Raw genomic sequence first — 25,852 nt, forward strand, 5'->3', positions numbered from 1 at the left:
TGTATACTTATACAAAAGACAGTTTACAATTTTTAAACATCAATCAATTTGATGTTCGAAATTTTGTTTCCGCGATAGTATGTGATAAGTCAAAAAGCAGTTTAAAAAAAATTAAACATGTTTTTCCCGAAATAAATATTTTGTTACATAGCACATGGTATATATTTTTTTTTGAAATTAAATTATTGTTAGGGAAGTAATCAAACAATCAATCAACATTTTTATTTTATTTACAATAGTTATTCATTTTTAAACAAAACAGTTTTTGTTTTTCTCAAAAAATACCATAATTGCAGCTGCTCCTTCTTCTGTTACAAGCTCTCTAATTCTGAGCTGTTGTAATACCTCTTGCATTGATGAAACAGTCTCTGAGAGTTTTTTATTTTCTTTTTGCAATGTCTTGATCTTTTTTCTTTGCTCTGCAACTGTTTGTTTTGTGAATTCCAAATGTCGTTTCGCTTTTCGTGGTGTTGAAAAATGTTCAGGCTGTAAATCCCCTACGTATCTTGAACAAGGTAGCACTGTAGATTCAAGATCTAAAACAAACAATAATTTGTAGTTGTTTACAGTTTATCCAATGATTGTTAACATACATCCATTTTTATTTTTGATATTTCAATTTTATAACTTACTTTGTGAAGTAGCGGCCGTGGAAAGAAAACTCTGGGGTTCGTGATGGAGTTTACTTTCATTTTCTTGTACAACCAGTCCTTGAATAGATTCAGCACATTGCGGTAATGAAGAAACTAAATTACGAGAAGGAACAGCCTCCTTATGTAATCGGCGCCTACTAAGAACTAATGAGTTGTAGTCGAGTTCTTGAAAATGTTTTGAACATATCACCATCCGGGAAACCAACTGCTCTTCGTTTAAGTTACACGCAGAAAGCCATGCACGACGACGATGTACATTTTTCGGGAAGCTATAACAAAAAATTGTAATCATTTTTTTCTACTCCTGTTATAGTAATCTATGAATTACAAAGATTGTCCTTCTAAGTAAATCCATGATGGTTACACACACTGCAATGTAATGACCAGTGGGTAATATATACAGGGTCCGGCAACACTTGTGTCCACCCCCAAAATCGTCTTTAATTTTAAAGATAAAATTTTGAAAATTTGCATACGCTCACAGTTGACAAAGCTCTAGAAGCTGACGCAAAAATTTGTTTTTTATCACTAATAGTTTTGGCGTCGCGACGCCTTAAAAATGTAATTTTTAGTTAATTGTGAGGGTTTGTAATATCAACCCCTAATTAATTTTTTTTTCATTATAAATGTGTTAAAAATATCTCAGCTGTTATTTTAGATTCAATGCAAATTGTCTTCAAAATTTGAAAAAAAAATGCTGTTTTATCAAGTTAGTTTCTAATTTCATTACGTCAAAATTGGGAACTACGTTTACACCCATCTGTCAACATCTTGTGTTACAAATGACATCTATCCTTTGGCTCGCTTTAGATTGTAACAGAAGTCTTAATTGGTGAAATTGTCGCTTTGTCGATGTTAATTAACAATTTCTGGTGTCTATAAAGTGCAACATGCCCGTGTTAATCAAAATTAACCTTTATAAGAGTGAATGAAGTGACTTGTGAAATTTTGGTGTAGACGTAGTTTGCCCCTGCGCTGTCATAATTTTGAAAACTAACTTGCTAAAACAGCGTTTTTTTCGCAAATTTTCTACACAATTTGCATTACATTCAAAATAAAAACTCAGATATTTGTATCACAGTTATGTTGGAAAAAAAATGAATTCGCGAATATTTCCGCAAAAACTCAAAAATCGTTAAAAATTATATTTTTTAGGCGTCGCGACGCCAACCAAACCGTGAAAAAAAACCAAATTTTTGCGTAAGCTTCTAGAGCTTTGTCAACTATGAGCGTATGCAAATTTTCAAAATTGTAACTTTAAAATTAAAGACGATTTTGGGGGTGGACACAAGTGTTGCCGGACCCTGTATAATTACATAATAGTACAGAGGAATAGCAGTTGCTGTGGATGTCATAAAAATTTGTCAAAATTGACATTTGCAATTTGTGTTTGTATATTTCATCATGATGAGTGACTCCGAGTGTGAATTGCAAGCTACGCCCCCCGAAATTGCAGCACAAGCAGTTAGTGCAACTGATGATCTGATTCCGAAAAAGTCAAAAGAGCGGTACGAGTCGGTGTACAGCAAATTCATCGCCTGGCGTGCGGACAACGGAGTGGCATCTTTCTCCGAGAATATTTTACTCGCGTATTTTGGCAAGTTGAAACAAGATTTCAAACCAAGCATCAAACACGACGTAAATATTGCAAACTACCAGAAATTACGGGCTTTCTTAAAGAGACAATCAGATGGATTCAAGAGTAAAAAATCAAAAATTCTAACGGCTCAAGAAATTAATACTTTTCTGAAGGATGCTCCTGATTTAGAACACCTGTTTACAAAAGCAGTCCTGATTATTGAAATTACTGGGGCTTGCAGGACACAAGAACTGAAAAAAATGAGACTCGCTGATATAGAAGATTCAGAATCAAACCTTATAGTAAAAATACCTGATAGCAAAACTAAAATATCTCGATCGTTTGTGATTTCTGGACAATTTTGTCACATTTGCAAGAAGTATATAAATCTTCGGAAACAAATACAGGATCATAATATTTCTCAATTCTTCTTAAATTATCAAAAAGGAAAAATGACTAGGCAAGTGGTAGGAATAAATAAATTGGCTGATGTCCCGAAGAAAATAGCCCAATACTTAGGTTTGCTAACACCTGAACTCTATACTGGCCACTGCCTTAGAAGAACTTCTGCTACAATTTTGGTTGACGCTGGAGGTGACTTGTTTGCATAGAAAAGACACGGAGGATGGAAATCCTCTGCGGTTGCAGAAGGATACGTCGATGAATCAATGGCAAATAAGACAGCAACTTCCAAAAAAATACTGGAATCCGTAGGACTGGCGCAAGTTCAAGACGGGTTACCTTCTACATCCATGGCTACTTGCACTACATTTGTGAATTTCAGCGAAATAGAAACTGCCACGGATGAAGCAGAAACTTCCACAAATTGTTTGCTAACCAAATCTCTTGCACCATTTATAATCAAAAATTGTTCTAACTTTACTATTAATTTTAACAAATAAAAATTTCTAAGGTTGTTCATAATTTATGAAAATTGTTCTTTGTTTTTTTTTAGTTGATACTTATTATAAATATTTCAATTGCCAATATTTAATAAAAATCATGTAAAATTCGACTTTAGTTGTAATTTATCGAAACAAAAATTAGAAGGTTGCGGCAAAGGGAGTCGTAGAAAAAGTATAGTACGCGACTCGGGGGTAAGGCCAATTACCCTCTCGTGGAATTATTGCGCTCGGCTCCGCCTCGCGCACAATTTGTCCCCTCGTGGGTAATTGGCTTCTTACCCCACACGTTGCGTAATATACTATTACCCATGTGTGTTATTTAAACAAATTATAACCAATTTTAAATACACGTGAAAATAGATTGAGGTTATGTTTACTTACTGATGAAAATTTAGCGTAAAATCGCTCGCTTTAGCTTTACACACTACACACACTAACATAGTTTTTAAAAAATAAAGTCAAATACAACACAAAACAATCAAATATTATGTTAACCACAGAACAAATGAACGCAACCTTTAAACGCAACGGAAAGACGCTGTCCTGTCACATTTCTGGCGTCAACCAGAAATAAGGCACGACTGACGTGCTCCAACGTTATTGGCTGGATCTTATAGAAAAGGAAAGGCTGAACATCGATGAAAATTTCAATGTGAAAGAAAGAGAAGTTTTATAAAAGTACGTTGTACATGTTGGAACTGAACGTATGTTCTATTTACACTGTATGCCCGAATACTCAAAGTAGGAAATTTTGTTCTTTAAGAATTGGCAGAACTGATTAATCTGGCTGTCACCTGTTTCCTGTCAAGTTCTTGGTCAATTTGGATTTTACGATTCGTGTTTAATAAATTGCTGCGTAAACAAAAAATGTATCAATATAATTGAATTGTCCTTTGCGGCCAACAATAATTGTACCTAAATATAATAGATGTGAATACTGGTTGTGAGGTTAGGTTACGTTAAGTCAAAATTCAGTGACAGTGAAACTCAATATTAAATGTCAAATTTTAAATTGAATTTGAAAATCAAGTGGCAAGTCGTGGTTACAAAACCATTACCAATCGTGTAAAATAAAAAGTCTTAGAATTGGAAAATTTAAATTTTTGTTAAAAAAAGGATGCAAATTCGAAAAAATAGTATAAAGGACTTGTTTTATAATGGCATTGGTGCACGAGTTCCCGGTGTACAAAACGAGCCGTTGGCGAGTTTTGTATGGGACGAGTGCACCAAATTGGCCATTATAAAACATGTTTTTTAATATACTAATCTTCTATTTCGCCTTCATAATGAAGATATTTCGATACGCGTTTGAGCGTATTTCGGTATCGTAATGAACCAATCCCGTGCCATATTCGCAGGAACATATATTTTTCTTAGGTTTGTAGCAGACAAACCGTCAACCTGCCGTCAACGTTGACAATTTAGATTTTGGATTTGTAAAACCTTGATAAATCGATCAATACACTATTATTTCTTGTTGTACTTGGCTTAATAATTCATCGGAGAAAAACTCTTTGGTTGCAAGAGAACCATCATGATCATGATCAACATCTTCGCTCTCTTGGCTCCCTTGCGCTCCGGTAACCTCAAAACGTCACACCTGTCAAACTGACTGAACTTGGATTTGGCTACTTCGATTTTTTTTCCCGAACATTTTGCAAATGCCAACTACCCTAAAATTCCCTAGATTTCGAAATCAAGTTTTTTCGTTTAAAATAAGGCGAAATAGAAAAAATAGCGTATGATACTTGTTCATAATGCATTTTACCGCACTTACTGTGTCTTAACAACGTGCGTGCGGCAAAATGTTCATTATGAAACTTGTTTATTAGTGTTTTTATTCCTAACTTTTCGATGGCCTGGACTGAACTTGACATTAGCATTGCAATTCATTGAAGCACCTCGAGTTCTGCAGAAAACTTTAATCATTTTTTTTTTCGGAAACGGTGACGTTTTGCTCAAAAATAAAACAATAAAACTAGATGTTGGCATAACAACTAATTTATTTGCTTGAAATTATGCAAAGACAATCGTGTTGTACAGTGTAATCAAAACCCCAACAATACCACTTCCAAAAAACGATTTTCCCCAAACTCGTCCTCCATTTCTACGCGACCTGTCCAAACAATAATTGATATTTTCATCCCGATGGACCATTTTCGCAATGTTTTCCAGTCCTTCCTCGGTATTATTTATTGCTGTCAATTGCATACGATTGTAAAATAACAAATGGACGAAACAATTATTGCAGAATCCTTTGGGAACTTGTTCGAGACGATTTTCACTCAAATCAATTAATGAAAAATTGTAATTATCGAAAACGTGGTCTGGTAAAACTTTAATTCTGTTACAATGTAAGCGTAGCGCAATCAAACCCCCATTAGTCAAGCCATAGAAGACGTCTTTGTCGACAACGGAAATAACGTTATCACTTACATCTACTCGTATTTCAGGATTCGTAGCTTGAATGAAATTAAAACTGCTTTTAGCCAGCGCGGAAATTTCATTACCATCCAAAATCAAAACATGCAATTTTGGTACTTCAATAAACGCGTGCGAGTTTATTGAAACAATGCGATTGTCACTAAATATCAACCTCAGTAAATTAGGTAACCCAAAGAACGCTCCATCTTCCAGAATCTCGATTAAATTTTCTCTCAATGATATCTCGATCACTTTTAGATTTTTGAATGTGCCAGTTTTGATCACTCTTAAAGGGTTATGTACCATTAATATAGTCTCAGTGACGTTTTGGATCGTGGCAGAGAAACATTCAACTTCTAAAAATTTAATTCCGCAACCATGAAAAGCCAAATTTTTTACTTCGTGGTCCAACTTGAATATTCTACAATGAAGTATTGGCAGATATTGGTAGACTACTCTCACCAGGTTAGATTTAGAACGAACTGAGATGGTGGGTGATGTCAATTGTCGTACTTCTGTGAGGGTGTCAACTCTGTAGTTAATGGATGATAATTGGAAAGAACTGCTAAAGAGAAGATATAGCAGGTATAAATTTAGAAACATTTTGTGGTGTGGACACGACAGTACTAGCGTTTTAAACTTAACTTGCTTAATTTAATTTTGTAATTTGAATTTCTCAACTCAGTGCTAAGAGGTTTTTTATCACAAATTTTCAACGAAAGAATTTTATTTCAAAACCAAGTGCTTTGGTTACTAATATTAATACTCTAATTACCAAATAATAGGGTACTAAAATTTCGAAATTTATCTCCAAATTTCATTGTTGTATTCCTAATATTAGCGAAAATACGGAATTTAATGCAGGATATTGAAAATTTTTGGTTCGTCCTAAAATAAAAATTTCCAAATAACATGTTTTTCGTTCCAAAATTTTGAAATTTGCCAGAATTAATAAGCGAGTTAAAAGTAGTAATGTCTCTAAATTTCATTTATGTGTTCCTAATAGTAGCGAAAATACCGAATTTAATGCAGAATTTTGAAAATTTTTGGATCGTCCTAAAATAAAAATTTCCAAATAACATGTTTTTCGTTCCTAAATTTTGAAATTTGCCAGAATTAATAAGCGAGTTAAAAGTAATAATGTCTCTAAATTTCATTTATGTGTTCCTAATAGTAGCGAAAATACGGAATTTAATACAGAATTTTGAAAATTGTTGGTTCGTCCTAAAATAAAAATTTCCAAATAACATGTTTTTCGTTCCAAAATTTTGAAATTTGCCAGAATTAATAAGCGAGTTAAAAGTAGTAATGTCTCTAAATTTCATTTATGTGTTCCTAATAGTAGCGAAAATACCGAATTTAATGCAGAATTTTGAAAATTTTTGGATCGTCCTAAAATAAAAATTTCCAAATAACATGTTTTTCGTTCCAAAATTTTGAAATTTGCCAGAATTAATAAGCGAGTTAAAAGTAATAATGTCTCTAAATTTCATTTATGTGTTCCTAATAGTAGCGAAAATACCGAATTTAATGCAGAATTTTGAAAATTTTTGGATCGTCCTAAAATAAAAATTTCCAAATAACATGTTTTTCGTTCCTAAATTTTGAAATTTGCCAGAATTAATAAGCGAGTTAAAAGTAATAATGTCTCTAAATTTCATTTATGTGTTCCTAATAGTAGCGAAAATACGGAATTTAATACAGAATTTTGAAAATTGTTGGTTCGTCCTAAAATAAAAATTTCCAAATAACATGTTTTTCGTTCCTAAATTTTGAAATTTGCCAGAATTAATAAGCGAGTTAAAAGTAATAATGTCTCTAAATTTCATTTATGTGTTCCTAATAGTAGCGAAAATACGGAATTTAATACAGAATTTTGAAAATTGTTGGTTCGTCCTAAAATAAAAATTTCCAAATAACATGTTTTTCGTTCCAAAATTTTGAAATTTGCCAGAATTAATAAGCGAGTTAAAAGTAGTAATGTCTCTAAAATTCATTTATGTGTTCCTAATAGTAGCGAAAATACCGAATTTAATGCAGAATTTTGAAAATTTTTGGTTCGTCCTAAAATAAAAATTTCCAAATAACATGTTTTTCGTTCCAAAATTTTGAAATTTGCCAGAATTAATAAGCGCGTTAAAAGTAGTAATGTCTCTAAATTTCATTTATGTGTTCCTAATAGTAGCGAAAATACGGAATTAAATGTAGAATTTTGAAAATGTTTGGTTTGTCCTAAAATAAAAATTTCTAAAAAAACTGTTTCTGGTTCTAAGAAGAACTAGATATTTTTATAGTTTTCGAGTCTTTTCGGTTTTCTCGCCTTAACTAAAAGGTTTTTTGAATAATTCAATTCGTTTAACGGCATTAATTATCTTGTTATCCCGGCTTTTATCTTATTAGTTTGTTTTTTTTTATTGGATTTCTGCCCTATTGAATTTTCTCCATTCAATTAAAATCGCCATATTTTGGCCCATTTGTATTAAATTTGGGAACATCGAGTACAAAAAATCGATGTTGAACTCAATTTCAACAAGAGCACAATTACATTGATTTCTAATACATTGGAGAAAACATCGATTTTGAAAAATAGTAAATAAAAAAACTCAATATAGCATAGTTTATTGTGAAAAACAAAAATAAATAAAATTCTTAATAAAGCAACAAAATAATAAACAAATACGAGAAAAACAAAAATAAATAAAAACCTTAAGTAATAAACAAAATAAGTAAATAAATTATAAAAAAAAACAAATTCATGATTAATAAGAAAAACAAAATTCTAAAATATAACTCCCTTAGCCCTTTAACTGTTGTAAACGTATATATACGTTTTGACATTTTTCCCATAAATTACAAATGATGAAAATTTGAAATTTTGGGAACAAAAATAAGCGAATTAGACAAATCGAGTGACAATATTCACATATTTGTGACACTTCCGGTTAGACCGGAAGTAGTAGTCAACTTGCTTATTTAAAACACCCATATATTATTGCATTTTCAGATTCTACATCCAAATTAAGGGTGACTTTATGTAAAATGTGCTACACTTAAATTGAACCATTTCAGAGATATCTTGATTTTTGTAAAAAAAATTGCACAACAGAAGTGATTTTTTTTTTGAGATAACTACGATATAATAAATTTCAAAATTGCCACGTTATTTAGAAAATAAGCACAATACAAACGTACTATTATAAATTAATGGGCCATGAAGGGATGAGATGTACAATAAAATTTTGCGTTAACTTAATGTATTGGTTTTAATGAATGGTTTTTCATTTCTTTATTCTGTGTCTTCCTTCATTTGCCATTTTACATTGTTTGATTTTTATTCCTTTTATTATCCCAACAGTTCATCTCAAGGTTTGTTTTTTCCTACTCTGTTTCTGCCCCATTTGACTCATACAAGGTGTTTATAAATGTTTCTAGCATCAAGGGTGGCTCTGAAATTCCTGCCGTGCACTATTTTGCCGCTTTGTTTTCATAGTAAATATAACTATCTTGAAAATTATTTATAATGTAACTTACATTCATGACGTTTCAGTTACGGTTTTGTGTCCAAGTTTTTTATTTTCAAGTTTTAAACCACAACTAGAACAGTTTATTTCTCAAAATTTACTTTGCTCTATGTTTGAGGTTAACTCCAAATGTCAGTTGAAAAATCGAAACCCGCATTTATAATGAGCGGCAAATTTTTTTGACATTTCATAGCCACTCTTGATACTAGAAACATTTATAAACACCTTGAATTTCCTGGATTCCATGTCTGCGCGTTTTTTCCGGCTCTCTAGTTTTATGACCTCATGCCCGTTGTTTTTCCACCCTTTTGTCTAATACGATATCTTCAGTTTCTTCTCGAAGTAACTTTTCTTCCTCCGTTTCTATGCCATTTTATATTTTTTCGTCCCTTGTTTTACCCACTTTCAGCCTCATTTCCATAGAAACTTTTCACTCCATAAGGTTTTCATTTTACCATTTATCTCTCTTTAGGTATAGTTCGTACAGAGAGAGATTGAATGACAGAAAAGTCACTAAATTTACGCGCGAAATTTAAAATAACAAAATAAGCCCACTGACTGTCAGCACAGTTTGCATAGAAATTTGGTGTTTTTAGTGTATTTTGTAGCATAATTTGCTGCCAACCTAAATGTCAAAATGTCTCAATCTCGCACGGGATACTATACAATTCAACCTAATTTGACATTTATCTAACAAAATTTTTGTAGTTTTTGTCATCAACTGTAAGTTTAAGTGTGCTCTATGTTTTCCCGGAATTTTGACATTTTAGGAAATTAGAATTTTCAAGTTTGACTTATTAGCATTTGACGTCTAAAATAAATCTGCTAGCGACTCTAGTTACTGTCATTTATTAAGTTGATAGATATGTCACTATAGTTCGTACAGAGAGAGATTAAATGACAGAAAAGTCACTGAATTTACGCGCGAAATTTGAAATAACAAAATAAACCCACTGACTGTCAGCCCAGTTTGCAGAGGAATTTGGTGTTTTTAGTGTATTTTGTAGCATAATTTGCTGCCAACCTAAATGTCAACTGTCAAAATCTCCCAATCTCTCACCGGATATGCTATACTAGATATATTATATATTTTTTCGAATTTGATGCTTTAATAGGTCCATTAAAGTACTCAATTTGGAGTCGTTTATAGGTATACTATATTTCACAATTATTGACATCTCGGTAGGCCATGTCTGTGTAAAACTCCTCTAACAATGTGAACGACTTTTAGCATTTTGGTTCTACAACTGTCAATGTAACATTTTGAGGTTATGAAGTAAATTACTTTTTTAAGCTAATGGATTGATATTTTAATCAGATTGTGAATCTACCATCATAATACAGATTTCTTCTGCTTCAGATTCCAGTTCCTCTTCAGTTCTTCTAAGTTGACGTGACACACATTACATACACATAGGGATAAATATAAATCTAAAAACACTAAATACGCTTATATTAGAAGATTCTGCCAACATAAATTTCAATTTCCAAGGCACACTGAGATGTCAATAACTCTGAAATATAATACAAGGTGTTTATAAATGTTTCTAGCATCAAGGGTGGCTATGAAATGTCAAAGAATTTTGCCGCTCATTACAAATGTGGCTTTAGATTTGTCAACTGACAGTTGTAGGTAACCTCAATCATTGAACAAGGTTAGTTTTGAAAACAAACTGTTCAAGTTGTGGTTTGAAGCCTGAAAATCAAAAATTTTGACAGAAAACCGTAACTGAAAAGTCGTAGACGTAAAGTGACATTTGAAATAATTGTGAACATAGTTATATTCACTATGAAAACAAAGCGGCAAAATAGCGCATGACAGAAATTCCAAAGCCTCCCTTGATGCTACAAACATTTATAAACACCTTGTATAATAGATGTGAAACAGGTTGTGAGGTTAGGTTACGTTAGGTTAAAATTCAATGATAGTGAAACTCAATAAATGTCAAATTTTAAAACGAATTTGAAAATCAAGTGGCAAGTCGGGGTTACAAAACCATTACCAACCGTGTAACACGAAAACTCTTAGAATTGGAAAAATTAAATTTTTTATTAAAAAAAGGGTACAAATTCGAAAAAATAGTATAAAGGACTTGTTTTATAATGGTATTGGTGCAGTCGTCCCATACAAAACTCGCCTACGGCTCGTTTTGTACACCGGGAACTCGTGCACCAAATTGGCCATTATAAAACACGTTCTTTAATAAACTATATATTTGAACCCAAATATCTTATTCTTCAATTCATAGAGCTCTTTCATTTCCCCAATTTTTTTCTCTGATTCTTCCCCAAATTTCACTTTCCTTCCCAATTTTCAGATTCTGTTTTATTTTAGAAAGCCAACCGGTCAATTAAAATGCAGATGTTGTCCAGAATAAAGATAATAAAACAACGGTGTAGTGAATCCGCCCAAAAGCAGAACTAATTCACGTAATTATTGCTATAAAAATTACATCCTAGGATTTTGCAGGAATTTGGTTAAATTGGACCAAGTAAATCATATAAGAAGCTATACCAGCCACCATCTAAAAACAAACAGTTTCAATAAAAACTTTCAAGCCTAAAATCAACTTACTGTGTAGACAAAAGTACAATTTAAAGGGAAAAGCCCACACACGTAAAAAACAGACTTTCGCCTTTTCAACCTCAGATCAAACAGCTCCATGGACTTGTAGGCCAACGCAAATTTCCCTTTTGAACTGTCTGACACTTCCTCCAACAGACCCATTGTAATAATATCCTAAAAAAATTAAATAGTCCAAGGTTCTAAAACAATTTTTGGAAAAACCTGTTCCGAAATATCTTCAAAAAGATAAGCCAAACCAAAATTCGACAACAAAACCGCCCCCAAAAAAAACGCAGTTTCCAAAATATGCCTCAAATACGACACGAGTGAATCAGCTTGCATAAGAAAAAATGTTGCCTGGAACGTTGCGCTAACTGCCATTATAAAATCTTCCAGTATTTTCAACAATATGAGCTTATCAAACGTTTTATGAACGTCTGTGGATACTCGGTTCAATAAACTGTGGATTTCGATGATCCGGCGAAAATCTGTCTCATAAACTTGTGATTTTTTTATTAAAGTCGCACTAAAGTCTTTGATAAAACTGCGGTGGAAACTTCTTAGTACCCATAGATAAAGAAATAGCACAATGGTGAAATTGTAACTGTATAAAACTAGAGTAAAATAGCATGTCATTTCGATGAAGAAATTCGATTCGAATCGTATCGCATATCTACTGACTGCAAATACCTGAAACAGGGTTATTACGTTTTGAGCAACGATGAAAATTAGCACGCTTCTAGTGGCGTTTCCTCCGGGAAATTTTCCATAATTTTTTATCAACGAATTTTCTATGAGCAGTAAGTTGGAAAATATCACTGCGATTTTCTTTTTTTGGAAATGGGTGGTGCAGATTAAGCCGAAATTTAACAAGTAGATTGTGCTAAATTGGGTAAGACTAACGTAACTATTTGTATTGTTTTTAAAGCTTCCATTGTTTACGTAGAAAACAACATTTGCCCCAATCAGAAGTAAAGGAATAATAAATCCTCTTGAGTTTTTATTCACAATGTTTCCTTGGTGAAACACGTAAACAGGTAAGCCACTGAATTTCCACAGGGTGAAAACTAATTTGAAAATTTTAGAAATGTTGGAGGATTTCATTTTTTTAATGTAATGAATCAATAAACGTTCTTTCATACAAACAAACGATTTATGTCAAAAATATTCACGTAACAAACAAGAGTGGATTAGCCACTAATGTTAAATTGCTATTTATTTACAGCAAGAAATTGTTAATCAACTTATATGGTTGTCGGAAAGTTTGATCGATTTAAGAATTGGGAATTGCGGTAGAAATAACACATTTCCAAGAAACGTTTTTTAAAATCTGTTAATTATACATATAAAAAAAGTCAATTTATGACGATTTTATTTTTATCATTAATTAACTGAGGAAATTAGAGTCCGGATTGTCTCTTCTGATGTCCAAATTGAATAAATAAAGTGGTTTTCTGTTGTTATTTCTACCGAAAAAATTCATGTCTTGTTTTATTTGCTTACTTTTGTGCCCAAATTTTCATCCTTTGTAGTTTATGAAAATTTCACTTCACTTGAAACATGTTTAAGAACTCGCATTAATTAATTACGAAACTTTGATGCACAGCGATTATGTCAATATTGACAAATGTCAAATTCTGGGGGAAACAATGTCACTTTAAAATTTCTAAAGTTAATTCATCAAGATTTCAACCTTAATAAAAAATAACTAAACCAGTTATACTCTTCATTTATTTTGAATACCGCATTTCAAGGTCATAATTTGGGAAATTTGTGGAGCTCTATGGCAAATTTGAAAAGATTTATGCATTAGATTGAACATAAACGAATATACTTGAACACCCAAAGACCCGTTTGTGATTCAATTCAATACATAAATCCTCTCAAGTTTGACGTAAAGCTCCACAATTTTCACAAATTATGACCTTGAAATGCGGTATTCAAAATAAATGAAGAGTAAAGTCCAGCTCATTTTTAGGTGTAAATCCGACTGTCAACTCTTTAGGGAGAAAATTAGGTGAAAATTGAACAACGATTTTTGAGGTTAACACGTTGTCAAAGTTTGGTGTATCCAAAAATCCCACATTAGTTAATAATTAATCAAAGGTTAGTTCCTAAAGAGAGATTTAAATAAGGATTTAACAAGTTTTGGCAGGACGATTAGCTTTTACGCATGTTACAATTGCTTCAAGGTCAAACGTTTTTCCTGCCAACTGTTTCCGATAAAAATTGCTAGGGGCTGCTGAAAACTTTACTTTTTACTAAGTGGACCGATAGTAATGAGCTCTATAGTATACAGGGTGTTAGGTAACGTTACGGCCATAGACTAATGGGTAATTAAGGAAGGCAAACTGTCTTGGAATCCGCAATTAATTTTATTTTTTTCGTTTTAGTTAAAAAGCTACAAGGCTTTAAAGTTGACCAATAGAATAGCGTCAAATAATTTTTCAATTTTACAGAAATCCAAGTAGCTTTCGGACCAAACGAATAATTTGTCACTTTCCCGTCACATTTGAAGTTTTAACTCAGTGGCGTCAATAAAAGGGAAAACAATAATGCAATTTTATTCAAAAAACAGACAATAAAGCAACACTACACTAGATGTTCAAAATGGCCACCATCTTGTTGAACACATAATTGTAAACGACGCAACAATGTTTCCTTTATTGTACCCAACACATTTTCGTTTTGACGAACTTGATTTGTGATGTCCACAAAAATCGAACAAGTACGCCACTGATAAAAAATAAGAACTGTCAGTTTGACATCAAACAAAAAATTTCCTTCAGTAACTCTGATTCAAATTTTTGTAACCTTATGCAAATTGTTCCCTGATTGGTCACATTCAAAGCCTTCCAGCTTTTAAACGGTTCAAGAAAACCCGAAAAAAACTTCAAAACATTACTTTGCACGGCTGCCTCCATCACCCCTTTTTCTATGGCCGTAACGTTACCTAACACCCTGTAGAATATTATATTAAAGAACGTGTTTTATAATGGCCAATTTGGTGCACGAGTTCCCGGTGTACAAAACGAGCCGTAGGCGAGTTTTGTATGGGGCGAGTGCACCAATGCCATTATGAAACAAGTCCTTTATACAATTTTTTCGAATTTGCGCCTTTTTTTAATAAAAAATTTTAATTTTCCAATTCTAAGACTTTTCGTTTTACACGATTTGTAATGGTTTTGTAACCACGACCATCGCGGACTCCATCTTATACCACAATATAACCAGTAATGTCACGGGCCCATAATTTGCGATACCAGTCCTTATGCGCGAGGGCCCGCCTCAACGGTTTTTTCTCGGCGCTAAATTTAAAATGGCCCACCTCTCAGCTAGCGTGACACGGCTGCCGGCCTGACGGCCCGCCTCAACCGTTTTATCTCAGCGCTTATATGACGTGTAGTTTAAAATGGCCTGCAATAACATTTCTCATCGACGTAAGCATTAATATAGTTTGGGGACTGAAATACCGTGTTTATGACTTAACTGGGGTACTCACTGCACAAAGAGACGAAACCACCACCGTTGAAGATTCCTTTATCTTGTGGTTTCGCCTCTTTGTGCAGTGAGTACCCCAATTAAGTCATAAACACGGTATTTCAGTCCCCGAACCATACAATGTTATCAGGCGTCTACATTTTATACCTTTTTTTTTAAATTTTGAATTAGATATGCAGTTTCCTTATTATTATCAGAAATACACATGTGTGCTATTAAATTTTAGTATTATATTACATACTCCCTATACTCCAATTGCCTGTAAGTTATTATTGATTTAATTGAAACTATATTTTCCCTTTATAATCAATTTATAAAAGTTCCTTTATGAATAAAAAGCTTTCCTGTAAACACTGCTGTATATAACTTAACAAATTTGTTTACTTTTTTAAAACCTTTAAATTTTGAATTAACAGCTGATTAGCGCGAACATCGTTTTCGATTTACCACTACCACAATTCTTCAAATGTCTCGAAATTTTGTATTGACAGCTTGGCTCGGTCATCGCGACAAATATCACTAACTTTTCCACTAGATTGTGCCAAGCAGTTCCAAGCGTTTGTCAAGGACTAGCCCGCCTTACTCAACGCTATTGGTCAGAATCTGGTACTCAAGGCCGTCTAATGCTTTCTTATGGAAGTTAAAAATCCGTGACATTACTGGTTATATTGTGCTTATACCAAGCTCAATAGCTTTCGAGGTCTGTTCCCGCGAAGAAGGCCATGAGTACGTGAGGAGTGCGTACGCTAGCGCCACTCATAAATCAAACACTTTAGATGAGTAAGTACGGTGTAGTAGGCGGAATGAAAACACTAGCGCCAAAGTGTTTGTGGGGAGAATTAAAATTGAATTACGATTAGTATTACTATTATTTTTATTGTAGTTTCACTTAAGATCAAATAACTCAAAAATCGCTGTTGGAATTTTTATTTCTTAGTAGTACGTACACTGCACTTTAACTGATGTTCTTGAATAGTTTTATGTATGTTGGGAACAGCCAATTTTGCAAACGATTAGTTTTCCCCCGGTGTGATCCATTCACAGATAACATTTTACAGTTTCTTCCTGTTGATTGATTATCGATTTCGTTATTCATTCTTCTTGGCGATTTTTCGCTAGAACTCTGGTCTATCCATCTATGTATAAGTCCACATCTCAAAACTTTACATTGTCCTTTATTTTGAGCGTTCATCCTTCCATTTTGTGCCTGTTCATCTGGACAAGAGAATCTCTTGTTTATTCCTAGATAATTGAATGTGTTAACTCGGTTTAGGGAATCATTATTTTAGTATACCTTTCTTTCCTGGCATATTATCTTCGATATTTTGTTAATGGAGAACTTGTTCATTCCTGATGAAAACAGTTCAGTTTGTTTATTCTTTATAGCTGATGATGGTACCTGGACCTGATGTACGTAATGTAGAAAATTGATGTCCTCTGGCTTCAATTAGTGTTAAATCAATTCTTGGGCTCGGATTTACAACTGATTTGAACGTTTTGGAGAATGATAATGTGACAACACCACACATTTGTCTGCGCAGTTTGTAAGTTTGTAACCAGGGTCCGTCAACTCAAAGTATGAGAACTCGGTGCCAGGAATCTAGTTCAATATCCAAAAATTGGCGGCGCTGCACGTTATCTAAATGTCAAATGTCGGTAATGCAGGTTTTTATTCTGGATAAAATGTCAAAAAATTAAATTAACGTCTGTTAACGACATTTTTATACGTGTGAACGCTCAAACTGCTTCAAACGCTTTAAATTAGCAAATCGGTTTCTTTTTATGTAAATTTGGTGAACTAGGTATGTAGTAAAGATAACAATTTTAAATGCTTCAAATTTAAATGACTGTCCTGCGCAGTAACATAAAACGAGTTTAAAACATTTTACGCAGACGCACTATGGGAGACACATCAATTTCAATTGCAGACATGTCTGTCCTTATTTGAAATTAAAATACCACAGTCTTCTGTAAGAAATACGGAAGTATCCATAACATATTGATAATTTCATATCCTAACCTACAAATTTACTACTCATATCCTACAATGATGTAATAAATTAAATACATTATTAATTAGAAAATTATTAAATCATTGGTATCACAATACAAGTTTCGCTCCTAAATTTTTACCGCCCTTTGTAGATTTTGATCAGATAAGTATTTAACCCATAATATTGCTCGTTCTTAAAAGATTCTTTTTTCAAATATTGTGCTTGTATTTCGCCTCCCTGCTCCATATCGCTGGAAAGTGTCTTGGACTACTTTTTCTGTGACGGAAGATGTTCCACTTCCTTACTGCGACTCTGGAGTTACTCGAACTGCTGGTATGGACTCCTGTCCTGGTAGCTTCTCCGCATTTTTTTCTTTCTTCAAATACGGCGAAGTCAACCATCACCGTACTCACCCTCCCGCACTGGAAGTCAAAGATCCAGCATACCGCCTAGAAGTCAACCATCCAGACCCCTCAATCGTGCACAACACTTATTTTTCACCTTCTCTTCCACCGGTCACTACACATTCTGGCGCATAATTCACTGAGCCAATCTAAGGGCATTTATGACTACCAGTTATGTTATAATTATTACCACATATTACTGATTGATTACTTGATCATATACAATATGTAATAAATATGTATTTGTTTTATGGTTTTTAATAAAGGCATTTTTGTGGACAGAGATGAATTAAGGAACCCAAATTATAGCTTCCATGTGTTTCAGATTCATTTAACCTGACTCACTCCTTTTCCCTGTCCTTTTGTGAATTACTCATAAGTGGAAAATTTTGGAAAAGTGATGGCTGAGGTAATTATAGCTCTTATTTAATAAGAATTTTAAATATAATTTTTCTTAATTTATAGGAACTCTCTACTCACTCGTGTTGTTTCATTGGGTGCGGAAATCGGAAAAAACCTCTATTCCGGTTTCCGAACCCGAAACGGTTTTACGAACGGTTTACAAAATGGGTGGAAAATGTGGCCAGTCCCAAGTACCAAAACCTGACTGCTCAAGAAATTTATGAAAGGGGTTTTGTGTGCTATAAGCATTTCACAAGTGATGATTTTCTTTTCGGTGGAAAACGCTTAGGACCACTAGCAATACCGCGAAATATTTCTGGTAAATTATTAATTAATGATACTTATATTTTTTTATTTGCAAATGTTTGTTTGAATATATCTAGCTCAACAACAGGACATTTCTGTTTATGAAGATGCAGGTGACAGTATTTCCGAAGGTTTTAACTCTGTTGCAACTGAAGGTATGTACCTAAGATTTGGAGTTTAGTTCTCCTGTTTTATATCAGTCATTTTATTATAAAAAGGTAATTAAAATCCTACTGTTTTATTGTCCCATTGACAATAACTGCAAATTAATTTATGATTCTTTATCTTTAGATTCCAAAAATGAGCCAACAAGTCTTCTGGAAGCGAAACGTAATTATTACATGTTGCTTCAAAATCGTGATTAATAAAATTACTTAATTTTCAGGCATTTCTCATACGCTGAAGCCACGTCGCTTATATACGGTAGAAGAAAAGCGCTTATATAAACTAAGCCAAGCGCTTAAAAAAAGAGTTAGTCGTTTAACAAATAAAATGCGATCAGTCAAGGCGGCAACAGCAATGGCTTCAAATAAGCAGTTTAAAAAAGTTATTAAGGGCATGACAAAGATGCAACAACGATTTTTTGAGAGCCAGATAAGGAATATGGGCCGCAAAACTTTTGGGAGAAGATTTACATTCGAGGACAAGGCAGATGCCATTGTCTTGTGGAAGAGCGGTCCTCGAACCTATAATCTTCTCTCAAAAATGTTTGTGTTGCCTTCAGTCAGCACATTGAAAGCAACTTTTAACAAAGTTCCAGTCCAACCAGGCATCTTAAAACCAGTTTTTGAACTTTTGGGGAAAATGGTCCAGAAGAGGGGTAATGGATTCAAATTTTGTACACTCATTTTTGACGAAATGTCCATCAAACCCCATTTGGACTATTTACCTGAAAAGGACATGGTAATCGGTTTTGAGGATGATGGTTGGACTAGAACGGAACATGTTGCTGATCATGTCACTGTTTTTATGCTTCGGGGGGTTCTCAAGAGGTGGAAGCAACCGGTTGCTTTTGCCTTTTGTAAAGCGACAATGAAAGCGGAAAAAATAATTCGTTTTTTTAAGGCAATTATAGCCGAAGCGGCAGAGATTGGTCTAGATGTCATTGCCTCAGTTTGCGATCAAGGAGCCACCAATTGTAAAGCGATTAATTCTCTTCTTGCGGATTCGAAAATTGGAAATAAAACAAACGATAATGTAATTATCATTAATGGTCATCAGATTATTCCAATTTTCGATCCACCGCATCTTTTAAAGAGTTTGAGAAACAATCTCTTAAATAAAGATTTAAAATTTAATTTCAAAAGTAATGCAATGGTGGCAACTTGGGACCATGTTCGGGAGCAATATCGTGTAGACCAACGCAGAAACTTACGGTGCATACCGAAACTGACATTTCATCACGTAGATCCTCGAGATAAAAAAAAAATGAAAGTTTCGTTATGCACCCAAGTTTTTAGCAGGACTGTAGCTTCGACTATGATTGCCGACGCGGGCGGAGAAGGCGGGAGATGTTTATTACCACCTGAAGCACAAGAAACTGCTTGTCTGTTCAACTGTTTGGACCAGATTTTTGATAGCGTCAATGGAGGGTTTGGACATTGTCGTGGAAAACCTCTACGGGAGATGGTTACAATTAAATCTCCTCATTTGCGGCAGTGGATAGAAGGGAAAAAAATGTTTAATGAGATGGAATTTGTGAAATCCAAAGCTGGAGATTTGGTCAGACCTCCAGTTTTAGATGGATGGCGTCGGACTCTGGAAGGCTTTATTTTGATCAAAAAAACTCTCAAAAAACATGGGATCAGCTCGTTTCCAGCACGCGCTTTTAATCAGGATCCCATAGAGAATTTTTTTGGTCAAATAAGGCAATACGGAGTCAGAAACACAAATCCAACTTGCAAAGCGTTTATTCCCTACTTTAAAACGCTGCTAATAAGAAATTTTAATTGTTTTCACTCTCGTGGATTTAATTGCGAGTCAGACGATGACAATCTGGTCCAAACAGTTAGACATTATCTCGAGTCAAACACAAGAAATGATGGTCAGACACGGGCTGCTGTTGATCGATGGTTTCCTCCAGAAGTCGATGATGACGGTGAAGTGAACAACATTCATGTTTTAGGTTACATAGGCGGGTTTCTCATTAATAACATTTCACCTGAAAAGTTTCATTGTGAATTATGTCTATGTAACCTAAAACATTACGGCGATCCCGATCATCTTCATCATAGACTTGTGGAACTAAGGGAATACGACAGTGATAAAAAGCATTTGCAGTACATGAATATTGACGTAATTAAAGTTCTAATAAAAATCTACAATTATGTCAAGATTCTAGTACCATCTGCTATTTACCACTATCATATTTTAGGAAGAGTTATTAGCCACATTCGTTGTTCAATTGATTTTAATTTTCAGAATTGTGAGCACAGTGAAACAATTAAGTCTCAAATTTTTAACACTTTTATAAAGATATATATTTTTCAATATATAAAAGATTTAAACAGAATTTCTTCAGGAAAAACTGCACTTCCTGAAAATTCAAATCAGTTGCAACAAGAAATGCATAATTTGTGGAACCGTTTCCAAAAATAACAAGAAAGAGGCTACACGGGAAACACATTGTATGTAAGAGCATTGAGTATAAAAATAATTTTAATACTCAAGGGTAAGAGTAACAATTACACTGCGTTTTGGTACCCTAAAAACTGTTATGTGCAATAGGTAGATCACATTTTTACGTATGCTTTTAACCCTATCATGTTGCTTTTAAAAGCTACTGGTATGTCTTTTCAATAATACCAATTTTCAAATTGGATTCTTAAATCAAATAGCTATATCTTTGTTAGTAATAAACCTTTTTTTATTTAAAACTAAAGTTTTTACATTGTTTAAATACAATTAATTCAAAATTAAGATAAAAAAGAACAAATTTTTGTGAGTGTAAAAATTCGCATCAAAGTAGACGCCTAAACATGATAAACTGCATATTATTTTTTTTGTTTTTGTCATCCTTGTTTTTCCTGATATATTTTAATATTTATATCCATAAATACGTTAATATCTTTAAATAAACCTGGAAAAGAATTTCTTTTCTATGGTTTTTAACTATTTTTTAAATTGACATAACAAAAAAAATGATACGGAATACAAAGTTTTTGAGGTAAAAATATCGTTTGGCACTTTGTTTAGGTGACAACATAGCAATTTTAAAAAAGGATACTCAAAATTAGTTTGTGCACTGTTATTATTCCAATCTGGTTCTCGTCAAATTTCTTTGTAAAAATTGGTTACTTAATTAACTCTTTGTTCATTTAATTTATCTTAGTTATATTTGCTTATTGACAGTTATTCAGAGAAGATGACCCATTTCGAAACTCTATTCTTTAGATAATAAACATTCTGTTCTAAAACCCCTCAAATAAAAGATTGTAAAAACATTTTTCTGTTTAATCGTTAGTATTTATTGCGACGTTTAAATATTGACACCTGAGCTGGACCTGCCCCTAATTAATTGTGTTAAACATTTATTATATACACATTAACTATTTTATATCTAAAATCTATTTGCACTTGTTCGTTGTTAGTTTTTACATTTAGAGTCGGTTTACAAAATAATTCAATTAAAATTAAGTTAATCCTGCTAATTTGATTATTTTTACATGATTTTAATTTTTACTTTTAACATGATTTTAAGTATAGTTTATTGAAATTTAAGTTTTAAATTTAGTTTTTGTAAACCGGACCTTAGTTTTAAAATTAATAATTTTATTTTAAAGTTTTTAAATAATTGATATTGCTGATTCAAAAACAGTAAAAAAGGCTAATAAAGACATTTCTTCTAAAATTGCTTTTACTCTTCCCGCAAAAATTATTAAGAAACTTGACGATATTTTGATCCACACCTTTTAATTTAACATGGTAAGTTTTCCGTTTTTAGATGTTCAAAACTGATCTATTGTGTTATTGTTATGCTTACCTCTTCCTATTATTGGTTCGTGCAGTATTTAATGTTATTCTACGTTAAGCAATAAAAAAAATCCAAAACGGAGATACCTAATTGATGTTCCATTGTTAAATTGTGCAATATCCAAAAAATATGTGGCGCTGCTAAAAAGGCTCCTTGATATGTTCATATTTATGGAAAAAATTGAAGCATGTTATTTTCCATGAAAATATGACTATTAGGGAGAATCGCTAATGGAGTAAGGAGGGAAGAAAGAGTTACTGAAGACAACAGCAAAAGCGCAGCACAAGTGCATCAAGTTCGAATCCCGGCGAGAGCGTACTTTTGACAGTTTTTTTTCAATTTAGTTCCATATCCAAAAATTGGATGGCGCCACATTCATAGGAGACAACGGTAACTACGAAGCTGACGTTCTATTTTATAAACAAAAACCTTTTCTATGTTTGTAACAACCATAACGACTCAATGCTCCTAGCAACCAGTTCGGCCAATCAGAATCATTAGAATCATTCACGTGGCATTTGCAGCGACCGCAGCGGTATCTCACAATTGTGGGGGAAAGTTTTAGCAAAGTTTCAAACCTTCCAAATTTAATCCCGGCCCTCTTAGGGGAACTTTCTCATCTAAAGTGTTTGATTAATGGCGCCACTCTCGACAATTTCTTGAAACACAAGTTCTGGCATTTTTTGATTTTTAATTATATATTTCTGATTAGTAGCCGTTTCCGCGAAGAGAATGATCTGTTTTCTTTATGGAAGTTCGGAGAAATCGCTTTTCTTGCATTCCAGATGCCGTAATTTTTGATGAATTTACCCGACATACCTAACCTATCATCACTTCAACTTTCAAAGTGACGGAAATGTCACCAAAATGAAAGAATTATCACCAGAATTTGATATTTGATACGTTTTTTCGTCGTTGGGGTCGCTGGCGTATGTACGGCGATGACCTTGAGGGAACTTTTTGCAAAGGGGAGAAATCAAAATTGAACAGGCTTGGTATAAGATGAAGTCGGCAATGCTGTAGCTTTTCAGCTACTTTACCGCCATCTATAAAAATCTGGCTTTAACATAAATTATTGTTTCCGGATTCTGATCTAGGTGGCGCTAGGTATTTTAATTCAATAAGGTCACTAGATCAAATTGTCTTTTTTATAAGGTACCGCTGTTAGTTTTCCAGTGCGCAATTCAAGAGAGACAGACATAGTCCATAAATCAATGGGTTAGAACGAGACGCAAGATTCTAGGGAATTGTCATAAAATTGTTGACGTAAAATTTGTCATTGACAAAATGTAAGGTTATCTTAAATTTATTTGTTTAAAATACACTTAAATAAACCGTGGGTACAAAAGAAAATTGGTTCCAACATTATAACAGACTATGTGAATACGTAAGAGGTGAGCGAACCGACATTAGAACCGATTCCATTTTAGCACGTTAAGGAGGTGCAACACTCAGAAACGGTCTCGGACTTCAAGCACTGTCTTTTCTAATCTCCAACGATTCGACTTGTATGCAGTAACGCCCTAATTAGAATATGCTATTAGCACTTATTATATTGTAGCTTCTCCCGACGATGTAGTAACAATGATGAGATGTTAAAGTAACTGAGAGAAAGCATTGCACAAATGGAAGTAGCAAGTACATGAGCAGAAAATGAAGTACATGAGATATTTTAAAGGGGCTATTAAGAAGAAAGAATTTACAAGTTTGAAGAAGTAGACATGTTTAAGATCTTGAATGAGTTTATGCAAAACAACTGCAACAAAATGAATGAATATCAAGAACAAATATTAAGGTTATGTTAAAATTATTTACTTAAATCACCCTGAAATACAAAATTACATCTATTTTTAACACTACAGGAGACCATTTGAATGCGTTTTAGGACCTTCGTACGCCACATTAAACTATAGAACCAGTTTTGCATATCTTATGTATATTTCATGTCCCATTGCATTTTCAGTTTTCACATTCATTATGAGGAGGTAGCAGTGGCTTCAAACCAACCATCTTCTGCCGCTGATGTTGAAAGCGATGGTGTGTCTTCCTCATGAGACTGTATATCTGCACTGTTCAAGTGATGAGTGCAATGACTGTGTCTTGTCCACCTGCTACTTTATGAGGCCCCGCTGTTACATTAAGGATAGCAGTCAGTTGGTCCTACAACACATTTTGAGAACGTTTACCGTTGAGGCCGATATACTTACACTTTACAATATCATTGCTTGTGTTTTAGGCATTTGAAATAATATTTCTGTCCATAACGCAGGTTTTGTGATGTACCACATGTGAGTGGCCTTCCTTCTTCCATTTTCTTGCCCATAGATTTGATTTTCAACTCATATTAACAATAAGATGAACGAGTTATTCGCCTGAATGCAAGAAGTTCATGTTGGTATTGGGGCTATTGAAACACAAAAGCGATTGAAGACAAATTGGGGGAACATTATTTAAATTTAGTTCACGGAATTCGTAAACTAACAAGTACAAAATTCCATAATCTTATAAGAAGTACTCAAGGGTTCATATGCAAAAACCAACTTTAGTATTCCTCCAATACGTACTGCTTAACCAATGTCACAATGATTGTCGGCTTCGATAGGGCTTCCATCTACCTTCTATTTGGAGTTTTCTGAAATTAGTGGAAAGTCGTCGTACATAAAACGTCAAATAGTATTAACTTACGGCGGAGGAAACAAATACACCATAACGATTCGTGTTGAGAAATCGCACATTCAAACCATTTTATTACAAACGATATTTGACAAGAATTGACAGTTCATAAAGCAATGTGTCCACACAAACAACATTTAAATTTAGTGCGCATGTAGAGATAGACAGAAGATATCGTTGTCTTTCTTTTTGTCACTAACAGCGGTACCTTACAAAACAGACAATTTGATCTAGTGACCTTATAATTCAAGCGTTGACAGATTCTTGGAATTCAAATTTGTGCAGAGTCTGCAAATTTGCACTTGCATTTTGTTTTGCGCTTTCGTTAAAAGTGTTTTCCGAATTTCCTTGTCTATTTTCTTAATTTCGTTTTAGTTTAGTGTCAAATGTAGTGATAAGGTTGTGTAGTGTAAATAATTAGTAGTTTAATTACCCAAGTTAACATTATAATGTTGTTTGTGAAAATGACTACAGGATGAACAGGGTGTTGTGTTCCTGGGTGTGGTGATAATATGTCCAAAAAGTAAGACTGAAAATCATTTTAATACATTACGATCTAATATGAACCAATATTTTCAGAGTACACACTCCATCTGACAGAAATGTTACAAATATTTGGCTTTAGCGGATTAACAATTCCAGGATCGGCGATTCCACCAAAAACTTCAAGTTTGCTTGGGACATTTTGATTTAGTGTTTTTATGGAAGCACACTGAAAAATTTTCCACTGTCTGCTTTAAATTTGCCTGTAAATAATTGTTAACTTGGGTTGATTGTGGTCAATCTTTACGAATGATTTTACACAGATAGTGTATTTGTATACATGTAATTATTGTTTAATTTATATGGAGTACCAGCGTGTACCTCCATTTTTCACATATTCTAGTTTATGCTTTTTTTTAAATGTATACGTTGGGAGATTTAATTGAATTTGATACATTTTTTCAACAT

General features: G+C 33.5%; 1 protein-coding gene and 1 long non-coding RNA gene across 3 annotated transcripts; one reads left to right on the plus strand and one right to left on the minus strand.

The window, feature by feature from the left end:
- Nucleotides 1–212: 212 nt before the first annotated feature.
- Nucleotides 213–3,697, minus strand: LOC148167803 (uncharacterized). Its single transcript, XM_088045876.1, has 3 exons — nt 3,519–3,697; nt 633–922; nt 213–536 (listed from the first exon to the last, which is right to left on the minus strand). Exons 1-3 carry the CDS (start codon nt 3,575–3,577, stop codon nt 250–252), a joined length of 636 nt encoding a protein of 211 aa, XP_087902002.1. The 5' UTR covers nt 3,578–3,697; the 3' UTR covers nt 213–249.
- A 19,826-nt stretch (nt 3,698–23,523) lies between these two features.
- LOC148167804 (uncharacterized) lies at nt 23,524–25,813 on the plus strand. 2 transcript variants are annotated; one of them, XR_015770809.1, is made up of 4 exons: nt 23,524–23,736; nt 23,790–24,023; nt 24,192–25,424; nt 25,481–25,813. It is a non-coding gene; the product is annotated as an uncharacterized LOC148167804 (long non-coding RNA). The 2 variants fall into 2 exon arrangements; XR_015770808.1 differs by having other exon boundaries at nt 23,790–25,424.
- The last annotated feature ends 39 nt before the right edge of the window (nt 25,814–25,852 follow it).

The sequence above is a fragment of the Gnatocerus cornutus genome, chromosome 9 (assembly GCF_029298725.1).
Source record: "Gnatocerus cornutus isolate USDA-ARS CGAHR chromosome 9, icGnaCorn1.1, whole genome shotgun sequence".
NCBI classification, from domain to species: Eukaryota; Metazoa; Arthropoda; class Insecta; order Coleoptera; family Tenebrionidae; genus Gnatocerus; species Gnatocerus cornutus.